Source organism: Grampus griseus (genome assembly GCF_964374135.1).
Source record: "Grampus griseus genome assembly, chromosome: 16".
In the NCBI taxonomy this organism is placed as follows: Eukaryota; Metazoa; Chordata; class Mammalia; order Artiodactyla; family Delphinidae; genus Grampus; species Grampus griseus.
Window position 1 is genome coordinate 64,188,398 of NC_139010.1, and position 20,217 is coordinate 64,208,614.

The 20,217-nt window shown below is 43.6% G+C and overlaps 1 protein-coding gene across 4 annotated transcripts in view; it reads right to left on the reverse strand.

Moving 5' to 3' along the window:
* Positions 1-1,950: 1,950 nt before the first annotated feature.
* Positions 1,951-20,217, reverse strand: part of SORCS1 (sortilin related VPS10 domain containing receptor 1) — a gene marked incomplete at both ends in the record, with an annotated part of 558,785 nt that continues 540,518 nt past the window's right edge. The window contains 3 exons of one of the 4 annotated variants that reach the window (XM_082674065.1): positions 1,951-2,119; positions 6,919-7,079; positions 7,202-7,307. In XM_082674065.1, the coding sequence (XP_082530191.1) occupies positions 2,052-2,119; positions 6,919-7,079; positions 7,202-7,307 (335 nt within the window). Of the gene's footprint in view, positions 2,120-5,060; positions 5,437-6,918; positions 7,080-7,201; positions 7,308-20,217 lie in introns of those variants that run through there. The other 3 variants (XM_082674064.1, XM_082674066.1, XM_082674067.1) reach the window with 3 other exon arrangements.

The following is a 20,217-nucleotide window of genomic DNA, read 5'->3' on the forward strand; positions in this document are numbered from 1 at the left end:
AAAGGACATACGTAAACGTAATGCCACATTTTATTTATTTTTTAACATCTTTATTGGAGTATAATTGCTTTACAATGCTGTGTTAGTTTCTGCTTTATAACAAAGTGAATCAGCTATACATATACATATGTCCCCATATCTCTTCCCTCTTGCGTCTCCCTCCCTCCCACCCTCCCTATCCCACCCCTCTGGGTGGTCACAAAGCACCGAGCTGATCTCCCTGTGCTATGCGGCTGCTTCCCACTAGCTATCTATTTTACAGTTAATGCCCCATTTTAAATGTGCGTTGTTTAAAGGGGGATACGTGAAAGAATGGCACCAAGAAAGGAACGCCGACTATTTAATAAGTGCCTTTGGGTTGAAGGAGATTTGTTGGGCTTGACGTGGGCAGACCTTGAGAGAGGTGCTGTGCCAGTCACCCGTCTGTGTTCTCAAGTCCACTTCCCACTCCTCTCCCACTCCTCCTTGTTCTACTTAGTAATTCAGAAAACTACATTTCCCAGGCTCCACTGCCCACTGGCTTGGGCTGGGAAACATTGGCTGGAGATGGGAGGCCTGGAGCAAGCTCCCCTTCCCCCTCTTCTCTGCTTGGGCAGCACTGCTGGCAATGGCCATGTCTCCTCTGTGGCTCCAGCTTCTGCCAGAAACATCCTCCCTGTCTTCAGTTTCCATCTGGTGGTCCTGAGTCCTGGGCTCTAGGGATCCCTTTGTCCTTCCAGCCCAGGGAAGATAGAGCCTTCCTCTTGATGCTCATCTTGGAGTCACTTCACCTTCCCCTATTTGGCATCTTGGCTCTTCAGTTACTCAAGCAACAAATTGCCTGAATTAAATGCCCTCTGTCTGAAATCCCTAGGAATGACTTTTGTTTGACTGCCTGTACCGTCAGTGACACAGGAGATAAGCTGCTCTTGATGGAGAAAAGCAATATAGGCTCTGGCCTGGAAAATAATGATGCGTTGGAAGGAAGACTTAGTCTGTGGGAAAGGAAAGGTGAAAGGCCACCTAAAAAACAACAGAAATTCCAATTGCGTGCTGAGACCGCCCTAATGAGGCAATGCCATTCCAAGCCTGGCAGGTCTTTGAAAAGGTTAAGGAGGGTTTTGTGCCTGCACGAACGTTTCAGCCAAATACAAGGACAAAATGTTGACCAAGAAAAGATACCACAAGGCCAAAAGGATTTGGATCCAGTCCACCTCTTTATTTTCCACCAAGTTTAAATCAGCTATTTGGGACTCTTGGGAATGACTCACCCACTCAGAATACCAGAGCTGGAAGGTGTCCTTTTCCTTATAATTGTATGCATGAGGACACTAAAGCTTTGCTCAAGGTCACACAGCTGGTAGAGCTGGAAGGAGAACTCCGGTGTCCTGATTCCAGTATCAAAGACATTATCACTCTAGCACTTGAGCTCTTTCCACTCCCCAAGTTTCAGTTCATTACATGCAGGTTTGGTCCTTCAGTAACTACAAGCTTCTGAACAAATTTGAATGTGTTTGTTCCATATCAATAATTTCTCATTTTGAATGAACAATAGTGAGAATGTTACTCATTCCAATGTAAACAGCTTGGAGTGATTTTTTAAAATATTATAGAATAAAGTAACAGTAAAGCAACAGATATTAAACAGTCACCTGAAATGCAGGTTAGAATTTAGGTAGTAGAATATATATCCTACGTTGATAACAAAAAACCCAAAACTCCCCAAAAACCAAACCCCTCAAACCTGTAGCGTTTACTAAATTCTCATGCAATTAGTCTTTATGAAACCCTATAGATGCATCGCTTCTATATCTGGACTGAACACCGAAGTTTGGAATAAAATAAACACCTTGAGGCATAGACTTCAGAGACATTATCTGTTTAATAAATATGACTGTAAAAGCAATAAACAAGAGCAATTATACATTACACTACATAGTATTTAACAAAAAATACATCAAAAAAGTCATTTTAAAATTAGAAGTAGTTCAATACTATAAGAAAACTTTTTTTTTTTTTTTTTAAATTGGCTTCCTATAAAAATAAGTTGGCAAATGGGGGAATTTCAATGCTCAGTTGGAATCCTGGAAAACACAGCTGCCAAGCACCCCATTCCTCTCAAAGTTGCTGTTTGGAACTTCTGAAAAAAAGCAAAGCAAACCTCTGCATTTTGGACAGTGAATCCAATCAAAAATAAGGCAAAGGAGAAAACGTTGGTTGGGTCGTTCAGGGTAGAGCACGCAGTTTGCCTTCTGGGATTTTGGAAAACATTGCAATATCAGATTTGTAGCTTGCCCTGAATCTTACCTTCCCCATCCATCCCTCCCCACCCATTCCTCTGGCCTCAAGCCTACCAAACTCCTCATTGTGTCTGCACCTGCTGTTGTTGAGTAGGTAGGCACTTGGGTCCCTCCCACTGGCAGCTCCTCATTACTACCTTCTCTTCAGGATTGAGCTGGCATGGCCTAGCACAGTGGTTCTCAAACTTTAGTGTATTTCACAATCACCCAAAGAGCTTGTAAAAACAGATTGCTGGGCCCCAACCCTGGAGTTTCTAATTCAGTAGGTCTGGGGTCAGTGGGACCCAAAATCTGTGTTTCTAACAAGTCCGAGGTGATGCTGATACTGCTGGTCTGGGTACCACGCTTTGAGAAACGAGCTAGATCATAAGAATAATAAGGTCCCCTCTGAGCAGTACTTGGCCTCACTAGTCTCCTGCAGGTGGGAGGGAGCTCTGAGGAGAGGCACATGAGGACCCTGGAGATGCTGAAGGTAGAACCAGCCATCTCTGATCACCTTCCAAAACGCCAGGCATCTCATGTCCACCTCTATTTTAGGTTAGGACTTACAAGCCCTTCTTCGCTATGTCTTCTCATGTATTCATTCATTTCTTCTTTCAACAAACAACTTTCTTAATACCTACTCTAGGCAAGGCACTGTGTTAGATTGAGTGTTATTCCCTTTTTCATAGTTTAACAATGAAAATGATTGAACTGTAACTCTGAGGACTCCCTGTACTGTCGTGAATGAGCCTCTTTTGGTTTCCAAACACTCTGTTTTCCAGATAAAATTTGGGAGGCTCCAACTGAAGAGATTCAATGAGGATGTTTCCCATGGGATAGGAAGCCTGGCAGGTTGAGGATCATTTGAGTTCTACAAAGAGACGGCTGCCTTAGGCAGAATCCGTCTCCCAGATTCATACCGAGCATCTCCAGCCATAAAATCTTCTGCTTGATTAACTTCTGACTGAAGTGTTGCCACTCTTCCCCTACTTGAGCTACACAAGGGCAGTGGTTGTCAGGATCTTTAGGGCACCCCCATTGTCCCCAGGGCCCTGCGATACCCTGACGCTGGCCTGGGGACATGGCCAAGTAGGAGGCTACACTCTGAGAGGTCTTTTGAAACCACTTTCTCCTACATTTTAGAGTGGGCTTTATCCAATCCATAATACTCCAAGGGCTCCTGCTTCACATACTTTTGTTTCCCTCTTTCTCTGGACCTTCTTTCATGATGGCCCTGGGAGAACTGGGATTTCTTCATGCTTTGAGCCCACCTGCTTGAGTCTGATAACTCCTCCCCTTTATGCTTATTAAATTTTCCTTTGCTGATACTATGCTCAGAGATCAGAAAGCACACATGTAAGAAGTCTAGGGTCATCTTACAATAATCACAATCCCATCCTAATATAAGACAAGACCTCCGTATAATCTCAAGACTTTTTGACACTCAAACATCAAATCCATTAACCTGCTTCTTCTTCTGCTTAACATTGGTTTCATTTTACAAATATTTTCACTCTACTGTGAGAGGGGAAATACTGGGTAATAGCAACCATCACAGGAGGAAATTGCCCTGCCACATAGTAACACGTTCAAAACATTTCTCACAAGAATCTTCTGGAATCTGACTGCAGGAGATTTCTGTTAAGGTGTGACAAAACCACTATTCATCTGTATGTTTTCTTTTCTAAGGTACATGGGCCAGGTTTGAATTGCTTTGCATATCTCAACTCTTTCACACACATTATATGTTTCCAGGGGGGAAAGGCAAGGATATTTGGAAGAGGCAGGCCTACAGGAGGATACAAAAAAAAAAAATACATGAAGCTAAACCCTGCAGGGCAGGATGCTGCTTGGTCAGTGTGTATGTAGGCTGCATGCATGGGCGTGTGCAAAGTTGACAGAGAGATCATTAGCTTTGGGTGGTGGAGGCAGGGTTGCCAGAGGCGAGGCTAGTATTTAAAGAACATCAGGATGAATGCCCAGAATCTGGCAACATGTTTGGGAAGAAAAGGCAGGAGCAGTTGAAGGATAACTTGGGGACTGGAAGGAAGAGACACAAAGACATTGACAGATCACGACCGCACGTGGAGAGCAAACAAATGGGAAGGTAAGAATGCGGGTAACTGGGATTCTGTTTTCTACACAGGGCAGGAGTAGGAAAAGCTACAAGGGGAAGCTGTCGTGATGGGAAGGGGGGAACAGGAAACACAGGTCCACTTTTGACACTCCTGCCCGACTGCCTTCCTTCTTTCCCTATTCTGCCTGCATCCATGGAACTTGAACTTGCTTCTTTGTCCCTGTGGCCGTACAGAATGGAGAAGGCAACCTGTGGCCCCTGCCGGCCAACAGAGCTCCCGAAGATAACTTAGAAGGGGAAAATGGCAACAAGTAAAGTGGAACAGAGAAACAGCCCAGGGTTTCAAACTCCTGTGCATGTCTTTGTGTCTTGTGAAAAGGGCTGGGGTAGCTAATCTACCCATCAGCCTGTAGAGCTAAAATAGCTGTTAAGTCTAGAGCCAAGAATATTTCCAAAAATACATGCAGATTTCCTTGGCTTATATATGTTAGGAATTTTCTACAAACACAACCAATCAGAAAAAGGAGAGAGGAGAAGAAAGGGGGAGGGGAGTGTTTTTTCCATTAAAATAGAGCACCTGTACACTGCCCCTCCAAGAATGTTCTCAAGGTACTGTCCACATGCACAGGCTTAAAGCTAAAAACCCTTGTTGTCTGTGTCTGAAGAATTAAAAAGTCCCGATGCAGTGAGTGTTTGTTTGTTTGTTTGTTTAGATTTTGATTGTTTTTATTTTATTTGTTTGTTTTTGTTTTTACTGGCGTCCTCCAGTCAAACATTTACATAGGTAGGGATTTCTTTTGTGCTTTGATTCTCAGCAACTATGGAAATACTTCCTGGCAAAATAGGAAACAGAACAACAAAGAAAAAAAACACAAAGTTAGTGGTCATGGAGAAGGATGCACTTGACAAGAGCGAAATTCTTTCCTGATCAGCAGGTCGCCTGTAGCCTTTGGGGGTTTTCCTTAAATGGCAAATTGAGCCCCAGCAGATCCCCGCTTTGGCGTTGAAGGTGGAGTGGCGTGTCTTGCTCTTTGCAATCGGAGAGATGAGTCACCAGGTTGAGTAGAAGGGGAGGAAGGGGAGGGTAAAGCTACTCTCCTAAGAGAAAACGTGTAACACTTACTCATTTAATGACACTGGCAATGGAAAGGTGTCAGAGACGGTGTAACGTGCTGGGAGCTCTTCCTGGCGAAGGACGGATTGCTACTTTAATCAAGCAAACAGCAGCTGCACTTCATACCCCATGGAAATGGGACTGAAAACCGAATGACCCACAAAAATGCCCTTAGAAGCTTTAGAAGTAAATAGGGCAAACGCTTCTCTGGACTTGGAGACGGAAAAGCCTTTTTCTTTTTAACCCAAAGCAATTACGCATTTCTCACCGTCTCCCCAAATAAGAGGAAGCACACTGTGAAAACTGGACACCAGATGCGGGGCTATTGTTATTATTGCCTCTGATATGAGCCTGGCAGCACATTTAAATTTCGCCTTAATACAGCCACAGAACGTTCCCATGTTCATTTAAAGAGAGGGCTCTGTCTCCCTTTAAGAACTCATTTTTCCCCCAGGTACCAGATTAACAGTCATAGGACGTTCTAGGTGATTTGGTATTATCACATCAGAGTGAAGCATGAATGCTTATATAATAATTTATCCATCAGGGTCAGCAATGCAGGGTCTAGATGGGAACATTTACAGCTTCAAGTCCTAGGGTCATCAGACAGGAGGAGACAAGGAGAGAAATGGATCACAATGGTGGTCCCATGGGTTTATCTAAGTTCCTGGGAAATGCCCTCCACAATAAACAGCAGAACTTAGCAATGACCCTGAGACTCTCTATACCTAGCTGTTGGCTTCCCATGCTTCCTCCCCAGACAGAGAGTGAGCCCTACTGAATTACGCTGAAATCCAGTTTTAAGACTCCTGGTAGGGCACAGGTGAAAAGGAGGAAGAAATCTGCCCATCTGCTCTGTGACAGTCTAACCCTCCAGCACTCTCTCTCAGGAAACCCCACTCCTGAGATAAGTTCTGCCAACTTCATGGCTCTTGAATTCTCAGGTTCCGTGTTTCCCGGGGGGCAGTTTTTGATTACTGCTAGATTTAAAACAATCCCAGGGTGATCGGTCTGTCTTTCTTCCACGCATGTTCTGGAGCCGTGTGCCCTCCTTAGAGCTGTCTCCAGGTGGGGCTGCCACAGCTCGCTCTGGTCGTTAGACACCCTCAGACCATGCCCAGCCCTCCAGACCAGCAGGTCCAGCCTCTGAGGCCTGCCCTTCTTGTATATTGTTAGAACAAACACTTTGCTCTTTGACCATGAACACTTGAAGCCCAATGTTTCAGCAAGGGTTTTTGAAAAAAAGAGGAATAAACTCATAAGAGAAAAAAAAAAACATAGGAGCAAGAAAGGTTTTTTTTTTTCTCTTTCTAATGGAAAGAAGCAGGGAAAGAGGCATTTTAGCTGTTTCTTTCAGGGGTGTTAGAGCAGAAAAAGTGGTTACGTCAAGCCAGGAAGGGGTTAGAGAGAGAGCCAGCCATTGACTACTCAGGCCGAACAGCTGAGGGCTGCCAGGAATCATTTACCTATGAGCTGGGACTCCACCTTCTCATCTATCAGCTGGCCAGGCCGCCTGAGCTCGGTCTGAGGGATACAGGGCCTGCTTTCAGGGTGACTGACTTGACTGACCATCTCTTGTTCTTTCTCATTCTGCATCTGGGCATAAACATTAATCCCCGGGATCTTCCTAAAACATTAACAGAAACCATCACTGCTGTGCACGGGACACGGACATCGCTGCGACAAATGCTTCTGAACCTGTCATGGGAGAAGGGGGAAGGGGGGAGACACGGACGGAGGGACACGCACCTTTTGAACTTGTAGATGACGAACACCGCCAGCCCCACAAACACCACGGACAGCAGCATCAGCATGGCGGAGCCACTATGGGTTGGAGTGAGGTCCACCAGCGGGGCTAGGGGAGAAAGCAAGGCATGGTCATGGTCACGAGCAGGCAGGTGGGTGGGCGTGACTCTGCGACAGGCTTGCACTGTTCACACAGAGGTACGGTGAGTCCCGGAAAACCACGTGGGACGTACACACAAGACGCATGTCACACGGCTTGACATGCAGATGCATCTGAGCCTGTCCCAGCCCCCAGAAGGCTCCAGCAGGCCTGTTCAAGAAGCACAGTGGAAAATTTAAAGCACAGACTCTGGAGCCAGACTGCTTGGATTCAAGGCCTGCTCTATCATGTGCTGGCTGTGAGCTCCTGGGCAAATTACTTCACCTTCATGTGGCTGATAGGGTGACATGAGAATAAAAGTGCATATCTCATTAGGTGTTTGTGAGGATCAAATGAATTGATGTGTGTAAAGCACTGGCCACAGTGCTAGGCACATAGTAAGACCTTTATATAAATCTTAGCTTTTATTGCTACTGCTATTATTACTTTGAATCAATATTTATAATAATATAAGTATTAAATTTTCCTACACTCTGAATGAAAGCTTTTCCCACTAAGCAATGCAGAAAACCAGAAAAAAACATCAACAGGAATATTTTAATGAATGATCCAACCCCTCTAACGCCTATCCCGGCAACTGCCATATGAGAGAAAGGACTGGTCGCTTACAGTTTTTGCACTTGGAAACTGATGGCTAAGTGACTATTTTACAAGGGCAGCTGCTCTGATGCTGGAGGAGGAATGTGCAGTCCAGGGTCGTCTCCATAACTTGCCCAAGTCCTGACAGCTCGCGCCAGGAGGTGGCAGCCTCTCAGAGGCAGTGAGTTCTCCACTTGGGCCAAACAGATGCCTTGGCAGCCATAAAAGATTCTCCCTCCTTAACTCTGCTTGTAGCGTGCAGCTCTGGGGAACACGTCTCTCTGCCTCCAAACCCTGCTCCTCTATCTCAGGGTCAAGCCTGCTCTCCTTTAATGACTTTGTTTGCAATTAATTTTTACCCTCTAGAAAAGTGATATTTTGCAAACATAGCATAGCTCCAGCATAAAAGGCAAAGCCACACGTACCCCTTAGAAGCCTGGATGCGGACCTTTACCTTCCATCAATCTAAGCAAAGCCTGATACCCAGAAATTCAGGTGACCTTTAAGCACCATTTTCCGTGGCTTTTCTCTGTTGAAAGCCAAGAGCGCAACATTCTGGTCACCCAGGTAAAAAATTCAAGAATAAGTGACTGTAATGTTGATGATTTCAGACAAGACCCGAGACTGCTTCTGCTCTGTCTGGTTGTTGAAGACTTACTTCCCAGCCATGCAGTAACCACTACTGGGAAGCCTGTCCCATGTACCAGTTTGGGTGAAAAACACAAGTGAAGCCCTTTTTCTCAGAACACGGGCTTAGTTATTATAGTCGAATCAGCTTTTAGGAAGCACTAAAATGAAGCAAGCTCTGTGATTCTCTCTCCTCTGTGAGTCAAGCAGAGCTTAAGCTGTGAGGTATGAGTGTGTGACGAGACAGGAGTGGTTCACTGAATGGAACACCCAAGGCAAATGTGCTTCCAGCTCGAAATCGAAAAATTAAGGTCTCTTTCATTTACTTAGGCAAACACAGTGCAAAGGAGTCCAGAAATGCTTCAGAACTCATACCACTATTGGCAGGAAGTCAGGAGGGAAAGAACACCTTCCATTTATCAGACATTATTGCAACTGACTTTCACCAATGGAAGGTGGGGCGGTGATCGTCACTGAGCAGACACGAACAGTGAGGGCCTCACTGGTTAGTGTCATTCCAAAGGACTCAGAAATAGTGAATGGAAGAACTATGACTTAAACCAAGTCTCTCTCTCTCTCTCTCTCTCTCACACACACACACACACACACACACATACACACACACACACACACACACACACACACACACACACATACACACAATTTTCTATATACTTCAATCCTGGGCTAATTTCAGCAGGAGATACCTGAAATTTAAAAAGATATTTCTGAGAATGGGGATGAAGGGCAAAAGTAGAGCACAAGAAGCAACTTAACAAGTGACAAAGTCAAAATATTATTAAGTTTTCAAAGGACCAATTAGAATCCTAGGTCATTCACTTTTCAACATGGATGACATGAATACGCACATCTATATGCATATGTGTGTATTTATGGGTGGTAGTTGTGCATAGAGAAATGGAGCCTCATGCACCCACCACCCTTCAACAACCATCAACCCACAGATAATGTTATTTCTACCCGCGTCCAGTGCCCACAAACCCCAACACTGGATTATGTTGAAGCAAATCTCAGTGATCGTACAATTTCACCTGTAAGTCTAAAAGATAAGGTCTCTCTCACTCTCTTTCTCTGGACATTATCACAATACCGTCATCATACTTATGGAAATAATACTGGAAAGCTATTTTAAAGGTCATCTTCTAATGCAAACCCCTAATGTGACAGGGAACAAAGGGAGGCTCAGGGAGGAGCTCCAGACTGTAAGGACGGTTAGAGGCAGGTTAGCTTGATTAGCTGAGCTTCTGATTCCCAGCCAAACACTCTTGCAGAAGACACAGAAGAATATCGTGTTACGGAGCAACCAGGAAGAATACCGAGGCTGCTTGAAAGGGTTGGCATTTGAAATGAACGGAAAACTAAAGGGAGGAGATTGCCCTAGCCAGGCTCTCACTGACACAGAAAGCAAACACGCAAATGGACACTATTTCCCTTCTCTTCCCTTCCCCCTCCTGTCTCTACCCATCACAAGCTGAGCTCTTTCAATTCTGAACCACTCCCACTCAAATCATCATTCATAAACAGGTGGCGTTAACAGTGTTAAATAATTAGCATATTACTTTGGGAAAATGAGCTTCTGTATCCTGAGTTCTAACATGTGTGCTCTCCGCTCCCAGCCCCACCCCTATCTCTGCATCACTTAGTCACTGCTTAGCGGCAAGAAGCAGGCAAGCAGGCAGCAGCGGTGAGAAGTTGAGTAGCACTGGCCTCTGGGTCCCGGGGGTGGCTTCTGCTGGCTGATCTGTGCCTGAGTATAAACCGGACTGCCATTACTCCACACAGCCTCAGATGCATGGCTTAATTTGCCCAGCACTAGTAGGTGGGTTTGTGTGTGTTTTGCTGGGGAATGAAAACTTGTGATAAATGGGTTTTAGCTTGCTGTGTGCAATAAGCATAAATTAATCCCTCTCCAACTGCAGCCTAAACAAGGTAGAAGGGGCAAGTGCTGAGTGGTTTATTTGCCACTGTTCACAAACACAGTAAAGCACGGTCATGGGGTACAGCACGTGACTTAACGATTCTAAGTCTGGGGCTGGCACACGTCGTTTCTACAATCCTGCAGAAATGCACTGCGTTATTATATTCTATTCAAGAGGACCCAGACTGATTATAATAATAGTGCTGCTTACAGGAATAACAAGTCTTCTTGTGAAAAGTGATCGATACACAGTGAGTGCTAAATACAAGGGCACAGCTAACGTGTATGAGAGAAGAGTGAACTTAAAACGCCATGTTTGGGGTGAGGTAACTGATATGGTCCCTTTTTGAAATCAGATTCTTACCTGGCCGCTTGCTGACAAGCTAAATGACTTAAACTGAACCTCAGTTTTCTCGTCTGCAGAATGGAGATAAAATTAGTGCCTGTTTTAGCAAGTTGTGAGGATAAAATAAGATGAAATTTATAAAGCAGTGACAGGGTGTCTGGCACACGCCCAGTAGTTTTAAAACTGTCGTATCATTGTTATCATATTTCTGAAAGTGTATTCTATAGAGAACAAGCCCTGAAAAATGACTAGAGTCCATGGTCAGATAATTTTGGGAAATGGTATATGTGGCATTCCCCATCTTGAAGATTCAGTATATGAAAGCTGATAGCAGTCCTTCAGGAAAGAAACTCTATGGTAAGACTCCACTATAGAGTTTCACAAAGTCATTAGAGTACAGACCCTTTACAGACTTAGGTCCCACACAACACACTTAAGGAAATGCCTCACCTGGAGCATCACTAAGCCCTTTTGCTGCAGCCTTGCCCCTTTGGGTTATTTCTAAGTTTTAAAGTCAACAATATGGGAGCATCACCTGGTGAAGCCCCACAAATACCCTTACTGCTGTCTGTATTGACTCTCATTCTAGCAAAGGGACTTTCTTGGAGGACTTCTACCTGCTCTATGACCTTGGAACTTTGAACTCGTACTGCATTTCTATTCCAGAAGTTAGTGCTGTCAAGAAGTTACAAAAGCAAGTTCAACTTTTGTCATAACTTGCTTTTATTTTTCCTCTCCTGTCTCCAAAGCAGACCCAAGCCAGCCTTTACTTACATGCCTTGAATATCATAAAATCCATGTGGCTGAAATCTCTTCTTCAGAAATTAAGGTTATATGGGAATGGCACGGAGAACGTTTATCTAGATCATAGAAAGGGTTGACAGGCCTTTATGACAGAGCGCCCTCACTTGTCTAATAGCCCTTCCTTCCAGTTCAAGTCCAAACCCAATCATAACAGTCTTAAGGATTGCTATAGCCTCTTGATCATAAAGCCATGATCTTGCAGGTCAGACTGGATGGGAATTCCCAGGGAAGGCTCTAATGACTAGTGAAGCATGGCTACTAGTTTTAAACTGAAGATGAGTCTTCAGGAACACCTAGTCACCTCAGGTTGAGGTCACTTGGCCAAATAATGACAACCGTGGATACCTCAAAGACCAAACTTATCACTGTAATTGACAGGAAGAGAAGGATGCCTTTTGGTTTCCAAGGGTGCAAGTCAGTGAGGTATCCTGTTTACTACGTAAAGCGTTTCTCAAAGTATAATTTCCTGACCACGTGAATCAGAATCACCTGGAGAACTTGTGAAAATGCAGTTTCCTAGGCTTCACTTGAGAAAAAATATATCAGTCTCTGAGAGTGAGTCCCAGAAATCTACGTGTGGAACAAGCTACACAGGTCATTATTATGCATACCAGCTTGAGAGTACTGTGTGGTAAGCCCCTCCTACTGTCACTCATAAAACACCCAGTTCTTATCTTTAGAGTGTGCCTGACCTTTATACACCCTGGGTCACTAAAACAAACAAAACAAAACAAAACAAAACAAAACAACACATCCCTTGATTGCTAATAGTACTTCAATCCCATTACGACTTCAGGAGAATTTTCTAAACTACCTAAAAGGCATCTCAAATCTCCCCTAAGAGACCGCTCAGCCCCATCTAGATTAATTGCGTTACTGGATCAATTCTCTACTTCTTTCTGCGCCCATGCCTCGAGCACCTTGAATTTGAAGCTTCTCCTACCAAGAGGTGAAATCTGTTTCCTCACCCCCCTGAATCTGGGCTAGCACGGCGACTTGATTTGGCGATGGCATGCACACAAGGGACGGTGCTCCAGTTGTGAGCTTCAAGGCCTTGTGCACCTTTGCTCTCTCTCTTGGAATCCTATCATGGCCATGTGTGAGCAAGCCCAGGGAAGCCCACTGAAGGAGATGAGAGACCATGTGGAGCAGAGCTTAACTATACCAACGGAGGCTGTTCTAGAGCCAGCCTACAGCCAGCTGACCCCCAACACGGGGACAGCTCAGTCGAGATCAGCAGAGCTCCCTACCCAAGAATCCACGGCTGACTGCAGACACACAAGGAGCACAGATAAATCCAGAAGAACCACTGAGCTGATCCACAGACTCATACACAATAATAAAGGCTTACTGTGAAGCCACTGAATTTCGGGGTGGTTTGTTACATAGCAATAGCTTATTAACATCTTCTCTCTTCAAAACTCTTCTATTCCAACTGATTAAACACCAAACTAGTAATTCTTACTATTGGGCTCTATATTATCAAATTCTTGGTATGGACGTCTGTCCCCACTGGCAGGGTGCCAGGGCGTAAGTAACATGACCATAAATGTTCTTTTCCAAACCAGGACACTTTAAGAATGAAAGGAAATGCTATGAAAACTGATGTAGACACAACAGATATGGCCTGACCGTCTTGGTCACTGTAGGTGTAAGAAACTTGGTGTCTAAAAGATAGCTTGTCCTAGATTCTGGTATCTTCTCTGTATTATGTATGTGTTCTCCTGCCTTCATTTTCTCCTGCCAATTTCTCTGGACTATCTGCCTTGCCTTTCCCATGGGGAACGGTACCTCCTGCATCCTAACTACTGCTTCTTTCCAATCTGATGCATGCTTGTACCCCGTTTCTGAACTGTTCATCTGATCACTCTTTCCTGACCATTCTCTGCCCAAGAGATTCTAGGTGCATCCTCAGGCCAATTACCCTATAGTCATTTCATGCCTTTTTATGGGCCCAGGAAATCTTAGAAAAAAATGGTGAAGAAAGAATCTTTAGAATATAAAGAGCAACTTCATTGCTGATATATTTATGAAAGTATCACATTTGGTTTAGTCACATTGGATGTCACGTTTAACATCTCAGCACCTGTTATTAGTTATCATAATACCATAAAAGCTTAATAACTGTTAAAAACCACTGGGTACACGTGTCTGTGAAACAGCTTAATTATTTGTAGAGGAAAAAAATGATTTGGGGGGAAAAACAGAAGGAAGGAAAAATATTACTAGCATGACTTTACTCGCAAAAGACTTGTAAGTGATAACTGTGTAGGTAATAAGGCAACCAGAGACTAAAGAGACAGAAAAATGTATTTGGCTGTGGAAGAATTCCACTAGTACTAATTTCATCCCTAAATGGCAAATGTTATCGCAACAATTTATTTTACTTTACAGTTCCAAGCTCCACAACTCTACGGTTTGGCATCTGCATCTATAATGATGTGGCTTAGATTATAGTGAATTTTCTAAAGCTTCTGGACTCATGCTAATTCTGCCTTCAAGTGGAAGGGGTTTCTCAATGTAAACTGTCGGGCAGAATTCGTGACGTATCTTGACCTAGACTGAAATTCTGAGTACCTTATCCCCTCTCACGTTGACTCATAACATATCCAGAGGCAGCAACTGAAGCTGGGAAATATTAATTCTCTAATATGTCTGTGATAATATCTTTTTATTACACCTGAAAAAGAAATTGAACCAGCCAGCAGCAACCACGGAGGCCAAGATAATACAAGATAACGGTTTTATTAAAAACCCACACATACCCTTGACAAAGGACAGTTTTCCTAAACATAATAGCTTCAACAAGGCAACTGCTAGACACACACGAGGGGTTGAGAGCAGTTACTGGGTGTTAAAAATTTTTTAAATTCAACCTGAGATTTGAGGCTCTTCCTTTGAGAAGTATTAACCTTTCAAATTTTTTATCATCAGTATCCAAAACTCCAGAAGAGCAGTGACCCCACTGGAAAGCTAAGAGTAGAAGAGCACCCCGATTCTCTAATATGTGCAGAAATAACAGTGAGATGCGGATGTATCATTTTCTGCTCACTGTAGCACATTAATAACATCGAGATAATATCATTTGTTTAACTTCCATAGAACTCATGGCTATTCAATTACATCTGCCACTAACATTCTGGTTCACACTTTAATCATTTTTCAACTGCTTCACGGCCACAGCTCTTGGCTGGCCTTTGCCATTCATCTCGATTGTGGATACAGTATATCCCACATTCAGAGACAGGCTTCATTTTTTCCCTACTCCCACTGTCATCCACCCATTCTGCCAATTAAGTAAGCTCCAAATATCGGAGGAATTAGATTTTAATGTTTATTACTAATTTCCTCCTACACTAAGTATCAAGGGTTCTTCCCTTTTAGTGCATGTCTCTGTTTTAGCGGATGCCCTGAGTTGTAAATCAGATTTATTGCTGGAGATAGCTCAGCACCTTTCCTTGTTATGCAGATGGATTTCTGTCTGTGGAATGCTCTTTAAGAGCAGTGGCTGAGACTGGTGAAAGCCCTGGCTGCATAAGCATCCCTTGGGGAACTTGTTACAAACACAGATTCGTGGATATCTCTCCCTGGGATTCTGATTCCAGGGATGTGCAGTGAGGCCTGAAGAATCTCTACTTTTATGAAGTTTCCTCGGTAATTTGATGTACAGTCAAATTTAAGAACAACTGCTTTATAGCAGGGATTGCCTACCCTGGGTTATAAAGAGATTTTCCAACCACAGAACAGGCTGACATTTATCCCAAATATTTTGAGGGAACCAGTCAGCACCAGCTCTTCCAGTCTCTGTGTAGAAGTCTCAGCAGCCAAGTTTTGGTTGATTTACCCAATAAATAAGCCCTGAGAAATGCAAAAAATCTCGAAGTGCTGTTGTTTGTCATTTAGTATGAATCCACCTAGGTAGCGTCTGTGTCCTCAAATAAGATGTAGTGTTGTCCCTTGCTTGCTCAGTCTTTAATTTCTATTCTTATTGCCATCATCTATTCTACCAAAGAAGAATCAACACATTTTTGTGTGTGTGTGCAGTACGCAGGCCTCTCACTGCTGTGGCCTCTCCCGCTGCGGAGCACAGGCTCCGGACGCGCAGGCTCAGCGGCCATGGCTCACGGGCCCGGCCGCTCCGCGGCATGTGGGATCTTCCCGGACCGGGGAACGAACCCGTGTCCCCTGCATCGGCAGGTGGACCTGCAACCACTGCGCCACCAGGGGAGCCTGAACCAACACATTTTTTAAGCTGCTTCCTCCCCAGCCCCCTTCCCCCTGTCCCCACACCCCCACTCCAAAGTATAATCACTGAATTTACTCCTGATCATGCGTGCTCATAGGAACAAAGATACAGAGTTTGATGTAGCTTGAAAGATTTGTTTCAGCAATTAGGTCTTTAATTTATTACCTGTCAGCAGATTCCCTTCACCTGGCAATCTACTAAAAGATGATAAAATAAAGCTCGCAGTTTAAAGCAGTCTGGCGTCCTGGTCTCCTCGCCTGAGTGTCAATCCCCTATTCCCAGCTTCCTCTTAAGGTTTTTCACTTGTATGTTTTACGGCACCCAACCCGACATGGCCATGAAACTTAGCTTCTTTGGCAACTAAAAAAGAGATTCCACCTCCTGGGATTCCAACTCTATCAAATAAATTACCATCTCTTGTTACCTGGGTTGAAAAATTCTTATAAAATGAGTAAATACTTTGTGAAAAGAGAAAGGATTACTGACTGTTGTCCAAACCTATTGTCTTTGAAAATCCTTTCATCTGCCCCTTCTTTCCTTTTCCATGTGTATCCTACTTTGCAATATTAAACATGCATTAATGAGAGTTTTCTCACATCATGCATGGATGAGGAACAAAGTGCGTGATATAAATGACATATCAAGTAATGGCATATTTGATTTCCCTGAATTTCATCCTTCTCTCTTTCCTCTGCTCATAATTTTACTTTCAGTTAATATACCAATTAGGAATATTTTAGGGTATGTGTCTAGATGCCCAAACCAAGTATAAACCATACGATGTCACTTTGCTGTGCTTCTGCTCAGCACCGCCCCTCAACCTGGCAGCCTTATTTCCTCTCATTTGGGTGAATTCCTATTCAATATGAATAGTTCATTTATTGAACTTTCTGCATGGAATGTTTTTCATCCTCTTCATTTAGAATTGGGGCCACTAGGGGCCTCAGGTCTAGCCAGTGTGCACTGAATGAGGGTCCTAGTTCATTTCATATCCCTGGACAAACCATAGCTTTAAAGGAATCACTGCAAAATGAGGCACAGAGTCACGTGAGAAGTAAGATGATACATGTGAAATGGACTGTGCCCTTGAGTAAATTCCAGGTTACCGGGGCAATGAGAAAACTAGTGGCATTTTAGGGATATTTTCTTAAGGGCTCAGGTTTGTTCTGCTGTAAGTACCTACACAGATCAAATGCTCTGCAAAGAGATTCTGAACCTTCCTGTGAGCCTTGCAGGAAAAACTCTCCCTAAGTCATCCCTATATCACAGCTCTTAAAATACAGGAGAAAATAAATAAATAAATAAAGGCAGGCCAGGGTAAAAGCATGCATAAGACAGAACTCAAGGGAGACGTTACAAATGATGTGAAGAAGGTCTGGTTTGTTTGATCGGGTAAAGCATAGTGTAATCTAAGGCGTGAGACCCTGAGCTCTGTTATGAAGTGAGGCTGCTCTGGAAACGGTATCAGAGATCAGAGAAGTGAAATAAGGGCCAATAAGTTAAACTTGCTTCCCTCTCTTTCAGGAACATTCCTCTTGCCAGTCCGTCTCCCATTGTCCTTAGGACCTCTCGTTCTGGGACACAGAGTTCTAATTTTCCTTCCACCCACCCATTTCCCACAATGTGTATATCAACGACTATCCTACATCTTAAGAGGATACCTGACATAAAGAAAGCACAGAGATGGGTTTTCCTTGTATGCTTACTGGATAAATGAGTGCAAGGCTCCACTCACTCATGGTAAGAAGTAACATGACATGGAGACAGGTTCACAGTTGAACACACTGACTCCAAAGGTTAACCGGCGGGGGGGGGGGGAATGGAATTTTTAATGCATCTCTACAGGTTATAAATTAATTATATATCTAATTATTTATGAAAGCAGTATTTATTGAGCACATGCTATGGGCAAGTTCTCTTCTAGGTACAATGACGGAGACGCTATAAAGATATGGTGAACTGTATCCTCGGGAAATTAAATAGGAGAGGTGATGATGATGATCAGACAGATACAGCTTAAAAAAGTCCACGTGAGTTCTGACAAGGGATAGATGGTATCCAGGTAAAGATCTCCAGAAAGATGCTATATGCAAATGTTGGCACTGAGCTGAGCCTTAAATACAGAGACACAAGAGATGGAGAAAAGTAGAGAAGGGGGAGAAATATTCCAATTGGGAATACCACGAGCAAAGGTACACTTCAGTCAAAACACCAGCATTTCCAGTCCAGCCCCCAGCTTGATTGAGCGCTTCTCCCTTTGTCTGCTCAACATAGCGCCAGCTGCCACGAGGTCCTAAAAGCCAAAGAGAGCCACTCAGGGTATGGCCCTCCCTCAAATTTCTTGATAACAGCTCTTCGTCCTCTCCTTATTCCCATACAGTCTGAAATCTTTCCTTTCTACAAGAGAGTTTTAGAAACCTAGCTGTCAGGAGTGATTAGGCCCTCAAGACGAATTGCACAGAAACTGAGAAGCAAAGGAATAGCTAAAAACAAAACAAGGACTGCGTTCAATGTTTAGCTCCACTTAGGCACCAAGTTAATGAATTCCCTAATAGAACATGTGGGGGAAACAAATGAAATCCAGTCTCTAATGCCATCCAGGTACCTGGAAATGCTTACCTTGTGTTCCCATAAAAGCAAACAGGGAACTGAGTTTGAAAAACAAAAGAAGGCTAGTAAATTCCTGAAAGGAGACAGTTCTTTTTCCTTGGAGATGAACCAAATTATGCATTGCCTCTCCCACCAGCAACATACTCTGGCTCAAATATTTTTAAAAGAAGGCTGCTGAACATCTGCTAAGCAATTAATGGAATGCAGCAGTGTGCTGGAATGGTCCCTGGAAAGGTATTAGCAATCCTGCTTATGAGACATGAAATGTTGCAAGCAGTGGTCCTTTTTTCCTTTTTTAAATTGTAGTTTATTTTTATTTTCTGCCAGGGGGGTTGAGAGGAAGGGAAAGGAAGCTGAGGTGGAAGTTCTGCATCAAATTCTCTTCCTCACTGTGTCTTTTTTCCCCCAGGTATCTTTCTCCTTCTCTTCTAGCCATCCCAATATGAATGTGTTAATTTCAACTTAATCAAAGAAACTGCAGCAATTGTCTCAATCCAACTGATCCCCTACCCAATGTGCCAAGTTTTCTATGAGTGAAAGGAGAATTCCCTCATAGTCTACCACCCTGTCCTAATAGTTAAAAAAAAAAAAATTGGGCAGTTAGAGCTATAACCTAGGAACAATCGCCAATGGGAAACTGATCCCTCCTATATTTTACTCCTCATCACAGTCATTGAAGAGTGCCAGCCTTAACACAAGCCTTGCCTCTTGCATATGAAAGTCTGGCTGACAGTGACTTTGTACCCTTAGATTCTGCCAGTCCTAACACTATTATGACAAATATGGCTAAAATCAATACAGAGAAAGTTTCCAAGGCTCAGTTATTGTGTCAGCCCTTGGCATTCTCTTCCTTTACTCTTCCAACTGGAGTTGATTATCCACATATAAGTCTACATTTACTCCAGTCACCTAGCCAGGCATCCTAGGAAGCTCAATAATGCCAGGTGATCAGGTTTCGAATTACACTGCCAAAAGATGTAGGAGAGATACTATCAGATCTAACAGGGAAGAATCAGGGACAGCCCGAATGGTTGGGAGCCAAAGAATTTTCTCACTCTCTCCAAATTGGCCCAGTCTAAGTCTGGGCTTTTGCCTCAAACTGCAGTTTTGTTTTGTTCCCTTGGTAACTTTGCATAGTATCTATCTATGCTGCAGAGGTCTCTCCTTCAAATCTCAGTGTGTTCCCAGTAACACACTCCCTTTTGCCAGCCCTTCCTCCCAGGGATCTGCGTACTGCTCCCCAAATTCCCAGCTGTGAAATGAAGTATGAACATTAATTGGATAAATTTTCCAGATCTTCCCAACCTTGCATTTGTCCTTGCCACCTGGAACTTACACTGGTGGGGTTAATTTTTTGTGGTTATCAGGAATGGCCTTTCTTTCCCACATGGAACGACGGATTCATGGATGCCTTTGCTATATAAGTTTCCCTGACCAAGCCTCTGGCCAAATCAGTTTCAGCTAATTAGCCACTTTTTTTATCCTTATTTTTCAGCTGGATCCCAGCTCTAAACCAGATGTCATCACAGGAAGGCATCCTTAAGTACCACTTAAAATAAGATTCAAATTCAGGAAGCTAATCTGAACCACCTTTGGCGTGTGATGTGACAATCAGTTAAATAAAAAAACAGGCATATTAAATAACTGTTGGAAGAGAGAGAGGTATGGGGAAGAAAAGGTATGAAATGCAAGTTGCCTCCAGAATTTG